The 18,965-nt window shown below is 39.4% G+C and overlaps 2 protein-coding genes across 2 annotated transcripts in view; both read left to right on the top strand.

Annotated features, from left to right (window-relative positions):
* LOC104951636 (ubinuclein-2-like) overlaps positions 1 to 2,968 on the top strand; it is a 12,282-nt gene extending 9,314 nt beyond the window's left edge. The window contains exons 10-11 of the mRNA XM_010778346.1: positions 1,382 to 1,492; positions 2,668 to 2,968. Of these exons, the coding sequence (XP_010776648.1) occupies positions 1,382 to 1,492; positions 2,668 to 2,968 (412 nt within the window). The remainder of the gene's footprint in view (positions 1 to 1,381; positions 1,493 to 2,667) is intronic.
* Positions 2,969 to 7,776: 4,808 nt separating this feature from the next.
* Positions 7,777 to 18,965, top strand: part of LOC104951635 (myosin-10-like) — a 37,466-nt gene continuing 26,277 nt past the window's right edge. The window contains exons 1-14 of the mRNA XM_010778345.1: positions 7,777 to 7,780; positions 7,922 to 7,998; positions 8,760 to 8,827; positions 10,433 to 10,465; positions 12,207 to 12,309; positions 12,645 to 12,674; positions 12,906 to 12,920; positions 13,435 to 13,452; positions 15,849 to 15,941; positions 16,358 to 16,421; positions 16,666 to 16,764; positions 16,958 to 17,101; positions 17,446 to 17,541; positions 18,530 to 18,648. Of these exons, the coding sequence (XP_010776647.1) occupies positions 7,777 to 7,780; positions 7,922 to 7,998; positions 8,760 to 8,827; positions 10,433 to 10,465; positions 12,207 to 12,309; positions 12,645 to 12,674; positions 12,906 to 12,920; positions 13,435 to 13,452; positions 15,849 to 15,941; positions 16,358 to 16,421; positions 16,666 to 16,764; positions 16,958 to 17,101; positions 17,446 to 17,541; positions 18,530 to 18,648 (963 nt within the window). The remainder of the gene's footprint in view (positions 7,781 to 7,921; positions 7,999 to 8,759; positions 8,828 to 10,432; positions 10,466 to 12,206; positions 12,310 to 12,644; positions 12,675 to 12,905; positions 12,921 to 13,434; positions 13,453 to 15,848; positions 15,942 to 16,357; positions 16,422 to 16,665; positions 16,765 to 16,957; positions 17,102 to 17,445; positions 17,542 to 18,529; positions 18,649 to 18,965) is intronic.

Here is an 18,965-nt window from a genome sequence, read left to right as displayed (position 1 = left end):
GAAAAATGACTGAGGGAGAACTAAATTAAATTCTAAAGCATAGGTCTCCTATCGAGCCAAATAATACAAATAAAATGAAAGGGTGAACGATGTCTTTCCAATATGAATCAAAATGTACATGGTGATAATATATATAGAGAGCCTACAATCACGTTATGTATAGGGATGGGTATCGTTTGAAATGTATCGATTCCGATTCCGGTTCTGCTTATCGATTCCGGTTCTTATCGATTCCCCGTTTCGATTCCAAAATTGTAAAAGAAAGAGGTCAAACGTTTAGAGAACAAAAATATCTTTATTCTTTTAAGCTTTAACTGAAATTTTTACAAATAAAAAATATACATGCAATACAAATGTATTGCACAATAGCTGTGCTTTATTTTAACTGAGCTATGCCTGTGGCAAGCTATTAACAGGCATTACACTGTGCCCTGTCTTTTTCATTTTTTAGTGTAGTGGAGCCTCACTTTAGAGCGTTTACCGCGACCCATCTTTGGGGTTATGAAGTCACTGAGCAAGTGAACTGTCTACGGGAGGGCGGGGGGAACCTCGCTGCGGGGAAACTGTGGACCTCTGTCGCCGCAATTTACATGATGCCGTTTTAAAAAAATAAGGGCGGTGCCGGCTGTCAGTGTACCGAGCCGGCCGTCAACGGCCCGCTGACGACCGGCCGTTCTGTGATTCTCCAGAACACACAGATGGCCAGTCCGCCCTTACTCTGTATTCCACCGGGTCACCGCGGCACAGACGGACCCACGGCATAGACGGACCCGATGGAATACAGGGTCTACCGCGTTTAGGAACCGTTAAGCAGAACCAAAATGGTGTATTTTGTATGGGTACCCGGCATTTTCTTATCGGTTCTCATCTGGAACCGAGTTTCGGTTCCCAACCCTATAAATAACAGACCATTTGACCTCAAACCCTTATATCTGTTCAGCTTTATCTTTTGTGTGTGTGTGTGTGTGTGTGTGTGTGTGTGTGTGTGTGTGTGTGTGTGTTCTAAGACACTTAAGCAGAGGAGAGAAGCAGCGTGCACTTAAATGACACCAACACAAAGCAGTATATCGGTATTTCCTGTTCGTTCAGCTTACTGTACATTCACTTTTCAGGATCTGGTTCTGCAACTCTGGTTGTGTTTTCTGCGTCGTGGATATCACAGGGCCCTACTTTCCTTTAAAGGACAGATTACATAACATTTGAGCTGACAGCCAAGTGTCTTCATCATTTTCCTGTACCTCGATGCTCGGACCATAAACTTTTAAGATCACAGTAATCACTGCAGAGGTTATAGAATAAAGTGAATTCATGCTGCTTGTTTGTAAAAGTGTGCTCTACATTTACATACCACTGACTGTGTGTGTGTTTGTCTGTCCTACAGGCAGCAGTCAGGAGAAGGGGAAAAGAACGGCTCAGAGGAGGAAGATGAAGAAAAGCCTGGGAAAAGGGTGATGGGCCCACGGAAGAAGTTTGTCTGGGATGACAAGCTCAGGTAATGATTCATCACCGTGCTGCTGTAAGAGCTGGCTGGATGGCATGCTGCAGTTTGTGTGGCTGCAGGTTTGACTTAGCGTCTTTGATCGTTTTTCTTATAAGTTATAAGGCTATTCCTTACTTTTCTACCTTCCGTGCTTATCTCCAGTGTATGTGTCTGATCTAGCTAACTGAGCATAGGCTTTTAAGACTGTGTGGTTCGGATAGAGAAAACTAATACATTGTAGGTTTTGAAAATGAATGAATGACGTAAGGAAGATGGCCAAATAGTCATAAATAGTTTCAGCTGTGAGGAACTTTTAGGTTTATTTAGGTAAATAGTCCCTCAACATGCAGTGGGAAAACAGTTGGAGCCACAACTTAACACACATATGCAAAATGACTCAAGACCTGAAAACTGAGTTTGTGAAATATCAAATTCTCCTTTTAAATGTACTTATGAAAGCCTTGAATTGTATGCAGTCACTGGAACATTTTCACATACAAAGCCATGTTAGGGAAACTTCCATCCTACATCTGCTCCCTGATCTCACGGTGAATTGTAAGTGGCTACTGCCTGAGATCGCATGCTGTGGTTTTATTAAATGTGCCAACTGCTAGGACTGTCTTAGGGAAGAAAGCATTTAGATGTGCAGCTCCACTTTCTTGGAATAGTGTGCAAATTAAATGGAAACTGAGCAATCTGGTGCCACTAAATGTTTTTAAAGCTTGGTTGGATGCTACTCAATCGGATGCTGTTGGTACCTGTTCATGTCGATAGGTTTGTAAATTGTAATGATGTATGATGTCCTTTTTGTTGTTCTGTTTATGTTTTTATGTTTCATGTGGAACCTACTTGAGCAGGTCTCCCTTGAAAAAGAGATCAAGGGATACACCTGGATAAATAAAGTCTTGAAATGAAATGCTAGCACAAATGTAGAAACCCTGAGCAAATAATTAGTGTCCTTGTGAAATTACAAAAGCCCTGAGAAAGACTTAAAGCAGCTTTTCATTCCTCATTCATTTTTATAACAGCTTCCAAATGTTCAGCAATGGGTTTTACGAGTTCATAATTACCTCTGACTCCCTGAAGAATAGCAGTCTCCTCTGCCATTATGTGCTCAACACCTGCAGCCTTATTTAGGTTTGAATAGTGAATAATTGGCGTTGAAATGAGCCTTTGTGTTTGTGCAGGAACCTGCTGTGCAGCCTGGTGCGAGTGAAGCTGAGCTGCTACGAGATGGAGAACCAGTGCTCTCTGTCTGTGGAGGACTACCTCAAGGCCTTCTTAGAGAACGAGGTCAAACCACTATGGCCCAAGGGCTGGATGCAAGCCAGGTCCGTGTGTGTGTGTGTGTGTGTGTTCTTGTTTTTGTGCTTAGCTTTAATATGGGGAACACATTCCTTCATATTGATAAGACAGCTGTCAATTCTCCAGGACCCGACCAATGAAGTTAACCTCAATACTATAATTAAGTTTAAAAAAAACCATTAAAGATCAAAAAGGTTTGTGTTGGTGAGAAGGATGCCAACAGATGGAGCTGGCAGTTTATATATTTTCAGATGAGAGAATAATGAGGTTAGTCTGCTGGTGAGTTCATTGACATTTTCCATTGAACACAGGTTGTTATAAATAGCAGCCATTTGTTTTGCCTGAATGTAATCATGTCTTTATTTGTAAGCACATTAATCTACATTACACCGAATTCCACTGCGTAAACTAGAAGATATTTTAAAAGAGATGAAGTTACATGCAGGGGTGGATCTACGGNGAAAAAAAGCATTCAAGTTGTCCCTTAAGGTTGTTTTTTTATTTAAATTGGATATTCTATCCAACATGGATATAGCTTCTTTTTTTCACAGCAGCGTTGGATCAAAACAAAATAAAGCTTATCAGTACTCGTTAGCTTACTGCTACAATTAGACACTGCGCCACTCTGTTGCCAGATTTGAGAGAAATAAGCAGGTCTATGAAAACAAGCCCAAAAGAAGCAACACAAACATGATGTTGTGTAATTTGAAACCAAAACTAAGGCCTCAGGATGACTTTAAGAATTGAACATGGTCATTTTTGTTTTGTGACATTGAATAATAAAAAAAAAAAAAGTATTTATAAAAAAAAAAAAAAAAAAAAAATCCCGATCCCCAATTTTTTTCTCCCGATTCCGATATTTTGAAAATCACATGATTGGCTCCGATCCCCGATCACGTGATCGGATCGGGACATGTCTAGTTTTTATACAGGGGTCTTTGTTTCAGTAGAAATGGTAAAAGACCACCTTCCTCAAGTGACTCCCTGGTGTCTAATCCAGGCGTTAGGTCGAGTCCAGCTAAAGCCATCATAGCTCAGCGATGTTGTTACCAAAGCCCAGTTTTTTTTATTCCCCTCACGTCAAATGTATCATGTCAGCAGCATGGCTGATTTTGATATACGATTACATTTAGTGTTTAAAGAATGCAAGGCATGTGTCCATTAAGTTTTCAGTGATGTGCACAGTGTAATATATACTGTCAGGAATGTTTAATAAGCTAGCTAGGGAATGTTTTTAATGGCACAGCGTACACTGGCCCACCTGGCACGATTGAGGTCCATAGCAAACAGTAATGGCTTTGATGGCCTTTTGAACTGAGGCTTGATGCCGGGCTCTTTTAACCTCAAACCTCCTCCTGGGAACACTGGAGCACACTAAGCACAAAGTGCGTTTTGGCTGTTCTCTTGAAAAACTGATCCACTGCTGTAGTCAAGGAGCTGTGGATGAGGACAGGTTTACATTCACAGTTCTTTTTCTGAAGAGATTTATCTTTTTCCTTATAAAAACAACTGGAGCAGAGTCTTTTGTGGACAGTGAAACCGCTCAGTCAGTATCTGAAGGAACACTCATGTTTTCATTGTAAGAGATCTTCATAAATCTCACAGCTGTATCATTAAATGACTGGCACAGTTAGCTGCTATTCCTTTATCTATTACTTTATAGTGTTATTTTATAGCCCCTTTCAAATGCATTCTAAAAGGACAGGTGACAAAAACTACGAGAAGAACACTAAATGTGATTCATTTTTCTTCTTCGTTCTGCCAAATGAAAAGGACAGTCCCACTTTGTCTTTTCTTTAGTCTTAGTTCTTTTGGCTACCAATCCTTTATTAGGGACAGTAGTGTCTTAATTCCAGCTGAACACAAACGTTAAGCAAAAAGCTTTTCTGACTGATTGTGGGAATTTTCTTTTTGCGATTGCCAGTTCAACTGATTCCCCTTTTCCTTGTTATTGCTCCTCCCCCTTATTTAATGTTAAGATATGGGTCTATAATACCTTTTTTTGGTTGTCACCCTGAGTGACCGGATTGACTGGTCAATATGAGTTTTACTTGTGAAGTTCACCTGGTGGCTGTTTGTTTTCGGTTTTTTAAATCAACTAGTGGAAGGGAGACTGAGCAGTAGTTCACGATATAGTGTTATAATCCAAAGTAGATTTAGTTATGCTTTGTCTTTCTGTCACTATCTATATTAAATAAAACATTACATGTCAACACTGAGCTCTTTTTGCACCTAATGTAGATATTACTCACAGGCTTTCTTCATACATTTCTTTGCTTCAGTATTTCCATGAAAACCTTCAATTAAATCATTTTGTGAAAGTTTTTCAAGCACAGCTATTCCCAGATTTCCTTACAGACTTTCCTTCTTAGAAAGGCTCCATATGGGAAACCTAAAACTTTGGATCTCCTTTGCATTTCTTTCCGTCTGGAAATCCTTGGCTTAAGCATCAGTCCCAGTTCTTCCCACACTAGAGGCCTTTGCCGTAAAAAGCTAAAATGGATAGTTGGAAATGATTGATTGCTTTGGCTTTTAAAACCTTAATGGCAGATATTTCTGTGTCAAGGGTGAGTTCACTCCCTTTTTAACCAATATTAAGTAGTATTCTCAAATTTGAAAGGTGTAGTTAGATGAATGGCAAGTACTGGTTCATCAATGCCACAAAGGCGAAACCAGACAACACACAACTTAGCTTTACGGGGCCAAAACGGCAAATACGTCTTACCTCTGCTGTTTTCTGATCAAAAGTTGTGTCCAATGGCATTAAAACGCATAAAAACTGAAGGTTAATCCAATGTCTCTGTGTCACTTTGAAATGATTACTGATAATCCATCATCATATTTATGCCAATATTCGTATTTCCGAGTGTGACGGAGCTTCCGGTTTTGGGCAAGCTGCGTGCGCATCACTCTCACGTTAGATGGATTTAGGAACCTCCCCTTGATTATATTGGCTCTAACGGTTAAAAAGAGGTGTCAATCACCAAAATCGACCAATGGGTTCCAGAGAAACGGCCCAAAATACCAAAATACACCCAAATGTAAACCTCTCTAAAAAGGTCAAATATCACTTGTTTTGCATCAATCTTGATACAGGGTACTTATTATATGTTATAGTTTGGATTCCTAAAGCTTTTAGTCTACTATCCCATCATTCAAGGTCGGTTTTCACTATAAGTAATGGGGTTTTTTTGGACGGAAACTATAATTTACATGTTTTTACTATGTTCAATCTGAATTTACTTTAAAATTCAACTCACAGGTTTATCCTTGCTTTGAGAAAAAATATGATTAATTTAACCCTTTTAGAAGTGAAGTTATGGTCATTTGTTCTGGGAATGTCATTTTCGAGCCTGAGACCTGAAAAACAGGCTCGGGGCTTAACAGGTTAAGTTGTTAAAGCCCCTTTGGCACAATGTCATAAGTATAACTGCTCAAGGTGTTTGCTTTTCCATGCCAGGACACTAAAGACACCTAGAATTCTTCAGAATCAGCGATGCTTTAAGATTTCTGTTGTTATAGTTTAGTTTTATGCCAATACTCCTGCCCCATCTAAGTGTGCTTCATCGCAAATCCCATAATTGCCACATGGAGTATAACCAACTTGATTTTAGTTGAAAATAAAATATAAATGATAGTCCAAGCATAGTAATGTATTTGGAGTGTCAAGTTTTCTTTTCTTTCCTCTGATATTGGTCATCACAGCCTTTAGCAGCCTTGGGTCATCGCTTGGTACGGCTACATTTGCAGGATTGCCTTTTAGATCATCATTTCAAAGTGTATCCCATTAGAAATTCATGAGATGCAGTATTTGTTTGAAAGAAGACACATTGTAAAAACAATGGAATGTAGAAAATGACATTACGAACTAAGAGTCCTTTTTGCTTTAAGACATTACTCCTACCAAATAGGTAATGATTCTGTTGAGTCTTTGTGTCAGCAAGACTACATAAAAACTGATGACTTGGGTAATGGCTTAATAAAGCATTTATTGCTAAGAAAACATCATAATTAACATTATAGCTTTGTTGTCTTTGCAGACAGCACAGAGACAAAGCTCTATTTCCTCCCGGTAATGAGACAGCATCATGCTGCTCAGCGATTTGTCTTCATTACCCTGAACATTTAGCTCATGAGTTGTGCTATTTACATCTCTCTGGTTTCTTTGAACGTTTTTATCCCGCTGTGACATTTTAGTAACAGCTAGATTAGAGTGCAGGACTGGTTCCTGAGGTGAGTGTTTGCACTTCAAATACAGGCCTTTGCCATCAGTGGCAGACACTGGCCCAGGCCCAGCGAGCCACAGCCTCACAATGAGCTCACTGTCGAGAGCTGAGATCAGCTCCCTTTCTCCCCCCCTCCTCTCCTTAGGGGGAGAAACACCACATGCAGAGCTGCTGTGTTTATGTCTAAGCCGCAAGACATAGTCACATTTTTCACTGTCACCAGTTTGTAAAGCCATTGACGCAAACCGTTTCAATCTAATGGCTACTTTTATCCAAATCTATACTACATAGCTTGTGTCGTTCTAAATGTCCATGTTTTTGTCCTTAAAAAGGTCTGATTCAATATTTAAAATACTAAAATGTCTCAGCATTCGCTTAAAAAGACATATTTTATATCCTGGGGAAAATCTTCACTAACTAGTCTACCCAACATAATGGAGTCATGTGGAGTTGGCAAGAGCCTCGCTAATCATGCGAAACCCACAAAACAGTCCTTATGACTATTAAGTAATGTTACGGAAATAACAGCCCCTGTTAGTAGTTCTCATCTGCACAGACCCACAGTCGTCTGTCACTAATCAGCGCCTAACAGTCTGGAGCGGTTGTTAAGGCTGCAGCAGGGCTGGCAAATTGGTGAATGGAAGCAAGAGGTTTCACAATGACTGGATCACATCTTTCCACTGTCTGTGTCTGCGGCGAGTCTGATAAAGGAGAGCTTTCTGAGTGCCGCTTGTGTCTGATTCAGATAGGGGTGTGAATGTAAGGATGGGTGAAAAGAGTCGGGGGCTAATGATGAATTGTGTTTGCATGTGTGCTTTAATGGCCGTCGTAGCTTGAGAGATCCTGAAGGTTCGGCGTAGCTTTAGCAGGTTTGTGTGTGAATGCATGTGTCCAATTCCCCTTGTTACAGTTCTTAACTGCAGGAAGTTCCTGGTCGAAGCCAGGAAACCCTCGCTGTCCCTGATGAGCCTTTCAGCTGTGTCCTCAGTCAGATAACTTTCCACCGTTTTACCTCGAAAAAGCACAGTCAGCACTTCAGTCCAGGAAACCCCTGGCAGTACGGTCCAGTCTGGGAATCAACATGTACAAAATGAGTTGAAATATTCACAGCTTGTCTGAGGGGAGTAGTTGCTAACCTTTATGGCTTTTGACACCATTGAAATGAAGCAATGGTTACTTGTCACCCCAAATTACATGTTATCACATTGAGTGGCAACATGATATGTGGGTACTGAGCAGTTAAAATATGTATGTAACCCCTTCAGATTAACCATAGGATGACTTGGTAGGTTCTAAACTTGCAGGTCATATGTTCTAGAGTAAAAATAAAAGTTTGCATAAAACCATATTTCATGATCCGTGAGCCATCAGACTAACCATGCTGAGCAGGATTAGATCACAGTCAGGGACCAAGAGTGGTCTCCTGCTCTATGTTTAAAGGATCAGCTCGCTATCCACATCTACTTCTGGGATTTTAATCTTTTATATCGTCTTAGCTTTTTGCTGGAATGGCAGAGGAACTCAATGAAATTAATAGGTTTTTGCAAAAAGCTTACTTTCCTTTGCCATGGATCTTATTTGTATTATATGCTGCTCAAACAGATCACTTAACTGTTCTGACGTAGAGGGGGTTGCTACATTAGGAACATTATTTATCACTGTGTTTATATTTTCACCTGCTGTACCACTTCAGTTCCAAATAAATTACACAATTGCAAACTCTTGTTGCTTTGCAATATTTTGTTCAGACTGTTGATGAGCTACTGAATTACATTTGGAAACTTAAAAGGACACCTTTAGGTACACATGCATGTTAAGGTAGGAATGGTTTTGGTTCGGTCACACAGCTATACTTAAAGTGAGAAAAATGTGTCTCTCCCTGAGTTATTGATGGCTAACCTCTCCAAAGGTAATCCACTAATGCAGCTGCTTGCCAATCAGCAGTAACTCCTTTAATTAACCAACATGTTGACTTTGCAATACACTACAGTATTAATGGCCTCTGAGATCCTGAACACTTGATGACCAGGTGCTTGCTCATCAAATACAGGAAACTGCCTTAGCCAGAATTAAATAAAATGGATGCCCAATTAATCTTTTAACAGTCGCACCAATCGCAGGTGCTTGTTTTAAGCCCACTGTGATGAACTGCTTTTTGATTCCAAACATTTTTAAGGCTACAGAGCAAATGATAATGTACCTGCGATTTATATTTTTGGGATTCATTATTTGGCTTCAACAACAAAGATAATTTCAAATATTTAAACATTATGTTTTATTGTTGGAAAGTTTAATACAACTGTTTCCCAAAAAGATGATAATCTTGATCCATAGTCCTGATTGTACTATTAACTTAATCATGACATGGCGTCTGTTCGTACTGAATGGATCTAACACAGTTGCTGTCAGGGCCAAAGCTCTACAGGGTGAAGAATAGAGTGCAGAGCGTCTGATTGCTTTTATCTTATCTTTGGACTTCTTGCTGCTTAGCCAGCCATGGGAGTTGACAGGAGGCCCTGTCCCTGTGGGGGCCATCGACAGGAAGACAGAGTACTGTTTTCCCATGACATCATCACCATTAATTCACCCTATTGAGCTCTTAAGGCCTTTCAAACTGGATTACCCCGGAGGTTAATGGAGACACACATTAGACATCATTTTTTACCTCCACACGACCACAGTATAAATTGCTCTCAGCAGAACTCACATTCATATTTTTCACAAGAAAAGATTCAAGAATTGGATCACTCTTTGGGTCACCATGCTGTGAAAGGTTGATGCCATAGTCAGTCAAATATGTGCACATTTCCTTTAACTAATCTAGCCAACAATTTTTAGAGAGAGACTTCATGAAATTTAAAAATATGAAATGTATGCCAAACACATGACACAGACACTATTAAGGCTTCTCTAACCTAACTATCTGGTAGATACTTAAGCTTTAAAATGCATTCCCTAAGACTCTCTGCCCAGGATCTTTCATCTTTACCTAATCAGCGATTTCTTTCGCCAGGACTCAAAATCCTACCTCGGATCAGCAACCTCTAAAGTACCGATACAAAATAAATATATAAAGCTGACATTATAGTTGCCTTATCTCTCCTGTGCAGTGACTTGACTTCACAGTGCCACTTCTCTGCATTCCAGGAAATACCTGTGGTGAAATGATGTGAAGCCTGAGCCTACTAAAAAACGAGGCACGGGCTGTGAAAACATGATATTAAAACATTTGATGTCAAGCTCACATGGGCTAAGATTGACTTTGACCTATAAATCCACCATCTGCTGATAAGACTTTACTTTTGGCATGGTGTTTTGGTGATGAGGTTGTCAATCAAACCTTGAGAAAGCTCAGTGGAGACTGAATCAAAGACTGCGGAGGTCTAATTTTTTCTTGCTTTTTCCCCTCCCTCCTGTCTCTCACAGATCGAGAAGACCAATCCATTCTTTGCACGTAAGTATACAGCCTCAGTTGCTTCATAAATATCAATTTTATAATAACATTTCTTGTACTGAAACTGTTTCAGCATATTGTTTGGTTTATTATTGGTTGTCGATTAAACTATTGGTAACCCAAAGCCTATACTTTTATGCCTGCGGGTCTTATTATGAGTTAAACTGAGCCCTAAGTCCACAATGTTACAATGCATACAATTCATGGTTGATTCACTATCCTTATTCTTGTCTTTTCCCCCCTTTTTATTCTCGGAAATAACATCACTTGGTGCAGTATATCATTCTCTGGCATTTTGTTCCTCTGAAATAAATGCAATTCAAAGGGACAATAATACATGCACTGGTAATTAAACTACAGTTCAGGAGTGCAAGTGAACGATCTGCCCCGGGCCTTCACAGTCATTGTAGATTGTGTGTCTCAGTGACATTGACCAGACTGTCACTACTTGAGAGAAAGTGTGAAATGTGGGTCTGAGAAATGCCTGACATTTTTGCTACACAGCCCTCTGGCGTCCTTTCAGTGACAAGTGTCTACATATGACTGGAATGTCACCAAAGAAAATGTCAGAGAGGCTATAAAGACACAAACCAGCAACAGCCCAGTTACTCATGCAGGGTGAATAGTGAGGAGTTGGTGTCGCCCTCTATATGCATAGTGTGTGTCAGACTGTCATTTATAAAATACATTTACATTTAACAAAATACAACCCCAACACAAACAAAGCTGAACATATAATTTTGGGATGACTTTAAAAATGTTGAATGAATAACATATTATACAAATGAGGTCATATTCAACCCGCGTATATAATGCTTTGTTTAAATAATGGTTCGAATTTGTAATAAAATCCTACTCTAGAGTTAGAGTTCAACACCTCTCAAGAACGGTAACAAAATATAGTTTGAGGGTCAGTAGTTTGCATTAATGCTTATTTTTTTAAACAAAAGATGGATATATTCATGCTTTCACACAAAAAAGTTATGTGCATGATCTCGAGGGCTTTGGCGCTCAGATTGTGCCAAACTCATTGCAAATAATATAAAACACTAACAAACTAAATAATGTCAAAGTCAGCCACCTGTGTATATTTTTCTGAAATATGGGAGCAGAGAAAAAAACAGACATAATCCCTCCATGATTTCCCTCTGTTCACAGCAGCCTAAAGGACTGGCAGTAACCCAGTCCTTACTCTCAGCCACATCACACTCTCTCTATCTGAAAGAAAAACAATATTTTGTGCATACTTGGTGTATGCAAATGTGCGCTTACTGTAAAACCTCAAGTATGCTCTAAATCTAAACTGCTTCCCTAAAATCTTTGCATGGCTTGGAGAATTGTTTCAGTTTTTCAATGCCGTGGTCACTGTATGACAGAGCAGATAAAAGCAGGCTGCACATCAGCAGGCCAGCGACCACAGGACTAAACCTGACTGACACGCTGAAAAATCACTGCAGAGAAAGAGACACATGACAAGACACTCACGAAGAATATACTTTCAGTCTAAATATTATTCTCACATTACTTTCTTGTTGAAAAGAGGACAGGCCTTGTGTTCTGTCATCACCCAGAAGCACCTGCAAATCTGTAAAGTTAAGAGACAGTAACTTTATTGATACAGTTTTTAAAGATCAACAAGTGACTGAGATTTAGACTTAAAGGGTTGATTCTGAAGAGTTAAGTATGTCACACACACTGTTCTGAAGATGCCTGTTTTGTGTGTGTGTCCTTTGTCCCACAGAGGTGAGTCAGGAGCTGGCAAGACAGAAAACACAAAAAAGGTCATACAGTACCTGGCACATGTGGCCTCCTCCCACAAAGGAAGAAAAGACCACAACACGCCTGTGAGTATTCTCTCATCGCTCTAAGTTATTTCAGCAATATCTTCTCAAAGCCATAGACGAGACTGAAAAGATCCATAAAAGGTGAATTATTAACGTTAATTTTATGAACAAATGAATCATTAACCCTATGCCATGTCATGGCCCCACAATCCATTAAGACTAGGTTGTTTATTTTGACACTATTAAAAATGTATTAAAAGTAACAAACACTATAAATAACTAATGATCAGCTTGACCATAAGGAGGTTTTATTCTATAAATACCAGCTCCTGTAGCAATATGGCCCTTTGTGTACAAAATCTAACAATGTGCATTTGATTATCTGTACCAAACAGCCAGAATCCCCCAAACCAGTGAAACAACAGGCAAGTCCCTTTACTTTCTTATACTCCATGTTCTGTCGTGCATGCTAGACTCACATTTTCTTATCAAACATTCTTACTTTTGGTCTAAAAAGGCCTGTCTGAAATGGGATAATTAAACACTGTCAATAAGTTCGAAGACACCAGATGTGTCAGTTTACACTTAGTGTGCTTTAATATGTTTAAATACCTCAAAACAGCATATTTAGCTTTTACATTGTCTCTCTCTGTCAGGCCCAAAATGCAGTTGTAAGTACATTTCAAATCTTTGCATGATTTCTCAGTCTCCCTTAAGTGTGTTTTTATGTGAATGACTTCTGTTAGACGTACCACACTTTAAATGTGCTTGCCATTATTATGATTCACAGAAACAGTCATATGCATGTTGTATGTATTTATGTGGTTGTCACATGTTGAGCCATGCTAAGCTATATGAAGCCTAGCCACTTCTGCTGCTGCAATAGTGATAATAATTGCCAAAGCAAGGCGTATATTATATTTGTGTATCAGACTGTTGTCACCTGACCTTGAGCACTGCAGGTAGTTCTGATAGCAACATAACCTGAGGAACTACGAAACCACTGATGTATTGTAATATCAACTGTTGTAATTCTATCATTAGACTGCTGTCGGTTATACCTAGATGACGGCAATAAGGCCTCATTCAAAATGTTTAGCTTGAACTACAGGTTAACTTGTATCCATGACATTAATGCAATTTATTACCCTCCATGATAACAATTGAATTTCCCTATTCCTGCAGAGTGGATCCCTGTTTTATGTGAGTAGTATGTAGTTCTCACCTATCTCGCCTAACTAACAATATAAAAGGGGTGCTATCCCACTCTGTTTCCATCTCCTCTTGAACCTGGAAAGCAACTGTCATCCAGCAGTATTTATCAACCTAACTTTGACACTGCATGATCTGTACTTCCTGTCCTCACTGAGTTAATATACTTCTTCTATCAGACATTTAACATTTACATGACTTACAGTGTGAGGACCCCGACCCTCATAGAGCTCAATCTTTGCTCTAATCTTCTGTGTATATACTAATGTGCTTCTTTAAGCAGATAGATACCATGCTATCACTATGGATTAACAATTAGAAAAAAGGGAATTTCTTGTTATTTTTTTCAACCAATATTGTTTTAAATTTGGTAGATTGTGTTATAGATATATCCAGAGGTGTCTGCATTGGTGATTGACAGGGAAAAAACAAGATATAATTAAACCAAGCATTATTCAAATCTTTCTTGTAACTGCATAAACAGAATCAGATCAAATGATGTAGCTTCATCAGTCAGTCCGTGAAAGTCTAATTGGTAGACATGGCTAGTTTTCTATCAATTAATGAATATTTTTTACTGAATAGAAGAATGAATATCCTCCAGTTGTCGTTACAGCTAATGATATCAGACAACAGCAAAAGTTACATCACAAGATATGTAGCAAACGTACCTAAAATAAATTAAAGTGCTTCACTGGTGTTCAAGCCAGCTCATCCTAACCACTTGACCTGCATGTAGTGGGCGATTTCATACACTGAGTTATATTAAGCCTAGAAGGTTTGTCGTCCCACATGATTTCTCCCTTTTGGCTCGTACCTCTCCACACACTGCATGTCATTCCCAATTCTCCTTCTTCTGCTGATGATAAGAGCAACTTGTAAAACTTACCTATCCTTGAGACCTCCACTAAATCTGTCCTAAAGTAACGCTCCATTGCCTACAGACAGCCTGCACTTTGATGAGAGACATGCATGTAGCTAAATACTTTCTAAAAAGACAGAATAATTAGTTTTATAGGAGATGACAAGAATGATTTTGTGTTTCGGGAGATCAGTAGTTGTGAGTCCTCTCAGGTTGCCTACATGTTTATCACAGCTACACAACAATTGTCCGCCTCATGTGAGGGAGGCAGCTCTGTTGGCTGTCAGAAGCCTGGCATGCTCACTATCAGGAATGTGGGTCAACTTCTAATGCTGCCTAATTGGCCCCCCACCGGTGTTTGTAATCTGCACTTTGTGTTTATGTGCGTACAGCAGACCACACAGATGGGTAGAAGCTGCCAATGAACAATTTCCAGCTACTAAGTTGCACCAGAGGCCTGTGTTTATGTAGAAACAAAGGTTTTTTGGTTGAAACCTCATTCCTGGTCCTTTTCCAGCTTTCAGAGCGGTGGCAGAGTTGATCTAGTTTAGCCTTGCTTCTTTCCAGCTGCATAAAAAACTGAATTAAAAGCAGCCCATCGTGCTCTCCGGCCGAAGATCACATTACATGCCTCACATCCTGAGTGCAACGCTGATTCCTCATTCCAGAGAGCTCCCTTATGTGGAAAATGGCCTCCTCCAACCCTTTGTGTGTGCAGCTATTTCTGAAGTCATTTGAAAGTATTCCACTCAGCCACAAGAGGAAAAGTAACATAGCAGAAGAAAGTGTTTTTCTCTCAGCCATTTTGGATTCTGTGGTCGTGACAAAGCCCACAATGTGGCTGAGATGCAAACACACTCCACCACCTGTCCAAACATCTGCACAACGCGTTTATTTATTTATTTAGCTTCTTTGTACAGTCTGATGAAATGAAGTGTTTCTGTGGTGTGACAGGATAGGCTGTCTGGCTTTTCTCACAACAAAAAGACAACATCTTCCCAGAAATCTCCCTCAATCACATTACACTTAAAAATATAAAACTAATGCGAATTGAATAGACTTGGTTGTGAAAGATGTTATGATGAAGACACAATTTTCACAGGATTCGTTTTTTCTCATTTAAATCTGAAGATGAAGATGTTGGCTCTATCTTCCTTCAACATATTGCTATTAACAAAAACTGGCTGGGAATTGCCATTACCAAAACAAAACATGACATGTACCTTAAAGAGGTAGAAGGACATATTTATCTATACCTTCAGAAATGTTACATCAAACAGAGGTTGCCTCTTTATAATAGTTTTCACAAGTTGTTTTCACATTGTTTGTGCCTAGTGTTGCTTTGGATACAAATGACTTTGTTAGTAAAGGGATAACTAACATCTGTCTGTAATAAACACATGACAAGATTTCATCTGTCTTTGTCTGCATGTATGTTTTTCTCTAATCAGTAATTCACAAGTTTATCCTCTGTTTTTGTTGCTGATAAGTCAAAGGCCTGTTGTAACATTCCTCTGTTTTTCAGGGTGAATTGGAACGTCAGCTTTTACAAGCCAATCCCATCCTTGAAGCTTTTGGGAATGCTAAAACAGTGAAAAATGACAACTCGTCACGTTTTGTAAGTATAGAAAATGAATATTCATGAAGATAGGTTGCATTTTTCTTATGTGCATCAAAGTCTAATCCATCCCGTATTCCAGCCTGCGACCATCATTACACAAACAGACCTTTCATGTTCCCTATGGCTCACACCCTTTTATCTAAAAGTACTACAGTCAAATGAAATGATGCTGGTTGAAGTCCTGCGTGTCAAAATAATGAGATGTTTTGAATATAAGCATGTCTATAACCTATTCTGTGTGTAGATGATTTGTCTTAGTCTCATGCTTTTGAAGTTTGATGTTATATATATAAACATCAAGCTTAATCCTCACCATGAGGCCTCAGCTTGTGTTACAACAGAGTTATGTAACAGATTGATTTCTGTATATCTTGTCTTGTGCACTTTCTGAACATTAGTGTTAATCTCTGCAGGGGAAATTCATCCGCATCAACTTTGATGTCACGGGATACATCGTTGGAGCCAATATTGAAACCTGTATCCTGCTTTGAAACAATGGACTAGAACTAAGTAGCGTGTTGATGTACGGTAGATAAGATATTCATAAAGCATAAAGCGTTTATTGGGAGTTGGAAAAAAAATCCGTTTATACATAGATTTTGATCTGGATTTGTCTACAAATTGGACCTGTAATCTAGGAACCATTTCTCATGTAAACAAGTTTCGATTCTATGTCCAAATGAACGACCAAATTGATATTTTCTTGACCGTTCTGCGTCAGACTTACTAGAGAAATCCAGAGCTATTCGTCAAGCCAAAGATGAGCGCACCTTCCACGTTTTCTACCAGCTGCTGGCTGGAGCTGGAGAGCACCTCAAATGTAAGTAGACTGAAGTTTAAAACTACCAAGATATATTATTTGTCTGTCAATCTCGACCAAATCTGTTTTTGGCAGCTGAACTTAGTAAAACACAAGTTGACAGTATAACTAATAATAATATGAAATAGTTCACATTCAAAACATCACATCTTAACCACTTCTTTTAATATTTTATTCACATCTCTCTTTACAGCGGACCTGCTTTTGGAAGGATTCAACAGCTACCGGTTTATGTCTAACGGAAACGTCACGATCCCCGGCCAGCAGGACAAAGATAATTTCCAGGAGACGATGGATGCCATGAACATCATGAGCTTCGGCCATGAGGAGATTCTGTGTACGTTAGCACAACACTAGCAAGAAACATGCATAAACCCAAGAGTGTTGCTTTCATTATTACGGAGAAAATGACTTATCAAGGTCCCTCTGAATGTATTGTTCACAGAGAAACAAGCAATCTCTGTACTGTACGTGTGTTTATGCAATGCTGCATTTTTTAGTGAAAAGAAAATGAAAGTGATGGTTAAATAGTTTGTCATTTGAATGGGATTTGATCAAATTGTTCAGTAAATGACCATAAAAAAACACCTGTTTTTGTCAGTTCCACTACTTAAACACATCCATGTAATGCTAAAACCATTCACTACAATATGAATATTTTCCCCTTTTTTATATCTGTAGCCATGCTGAAGGTGGTGTCCTCTGTGCTTCAGTTTGGTAACATTAGCTTTAAGAAGGAGAGGAACTCTGATCAAGCCTCTATGCCGGATAACACTGGTATGTATCCCACACACACTCATACACACACACACACACACACACACACACACACACACACACACACACACACACACACACACACACACACACACACACACACACACACACACACACACAACACACACACACACACACACACACACACACACAGACACAGACACACACACACACACAGACATGCGCAGGTTGCAATCCTTTTACATCTGCTTTATAACCTCCCAGCTCACAGGTCAAGAGATTATTTTCCTCCTCTTCCTCTTCCCATTTATACTTCAACTCCTGTCCTCCCCTCTCCCTGCCTCCCTCACGCTGCGTCCTTATCCACAGAACAGAGGAACTAGTGATTTATGTCTTTTCTCTCCCCCGGCCCAGTCAACCGGCCATTTAGCCACATTATTATGAGGATTTACTCCTGAAGGAAATGGGGCAGAGTCTTCCACTTCCTCCACATGAGGCACTGCGTATTTGGCCCTTAAGTAAGGGAGACAGGGAGAGAGAACGAGTCCAATGCCAGTGATGCAGCTCAGCCAGGTATTCCAAAATGCAACAAGCAGAATCCAAGACTGAGGCAGAGGTTTTTTTTAGTAGTAGGACTTGGCTGAGCTTAAGCAGATCATGCTTTTCTACTTTTCCACTATCTCCAGCCATGTAAAATATTACATTTTTCCTCATCAAATGTATTGAGGGAACATCTTTAAAAAGATTTCTGCTTCATCTTAAGGTTTTATAGCTTTTATTAACGATGTGTAATAAAATAGATTCAATCACACATTGTCAATGCAACACTGGGAAAGATCTTCATCAGTATCAAAACCAAAACAAGAAAATGTCTCCGTAACGTTTTGTTTCCTATCTTGAAAAGACATTAAACATTCAGGTATATATCAAATAAACCCTTTTAAGACTTGTGTTGTAGCCTCCTTTTAATCTAATTTAAATACATTTGTATTCCCTGTTGTGTGTTTTCCCCATCTCTGTCTCCCAGCTGCCCAGAAGCTCTGTCATCTGCTGGGTCTGAATGTCATGGAGTTCACCAGAGCCATCCTGTCCCCGAGGATCAAAGTGGGAAGAGACTACGTCCAGAAAGCGCAGACTAAAGAGCAGGTCAGTGAGCGAACAACAAGTTATCTTTTATTTCTAGCTCAGATCCACGTAACACTAATCATGGTCTATTCCAGGTTTCATTTTTGGATTTGATGTGCATATATTCTTCATTTAAATCATCAGTACAACTTCATAATGAGCTGCAAAGGTCTGTCTGCAAACCGATCAGTCTATTGAACAAAAAAAAAAACCTTCTAATTATTTTAATGAGTGAATCATTTTTAGAGTTATTTTTTTCTTTCTATTCCTTTGTTTGAAGCATCCGCCTAGCTTTTTCTCCAGCCGCCGAGCTCCATGGGGAATGTTGTAAAACGAAC

The sequence above is a fragment of the Notothenia coriiceps genome, unplaced genomic scaffold (assembly GCF_000735185.1).
Source record: "Notothenia coriiceps isolate Sejong01 unplaced genomic scaffold, NC01 NC01_scaffold00019000, whole genome shotgun sequence".
Taxonomy (NCBI): domain Eukaryota; kingdom Metazoa; phylum Chordata; class Actinopteri; order Perciformes; family Nototheniidae; genus Notothenia; species Notothenia coriiceps.
The sequence above is the reverse complement of the archived record's forward strand: the minus strand, read 5'-3'. Positions and strand labels throughout refer to the sequence as shown.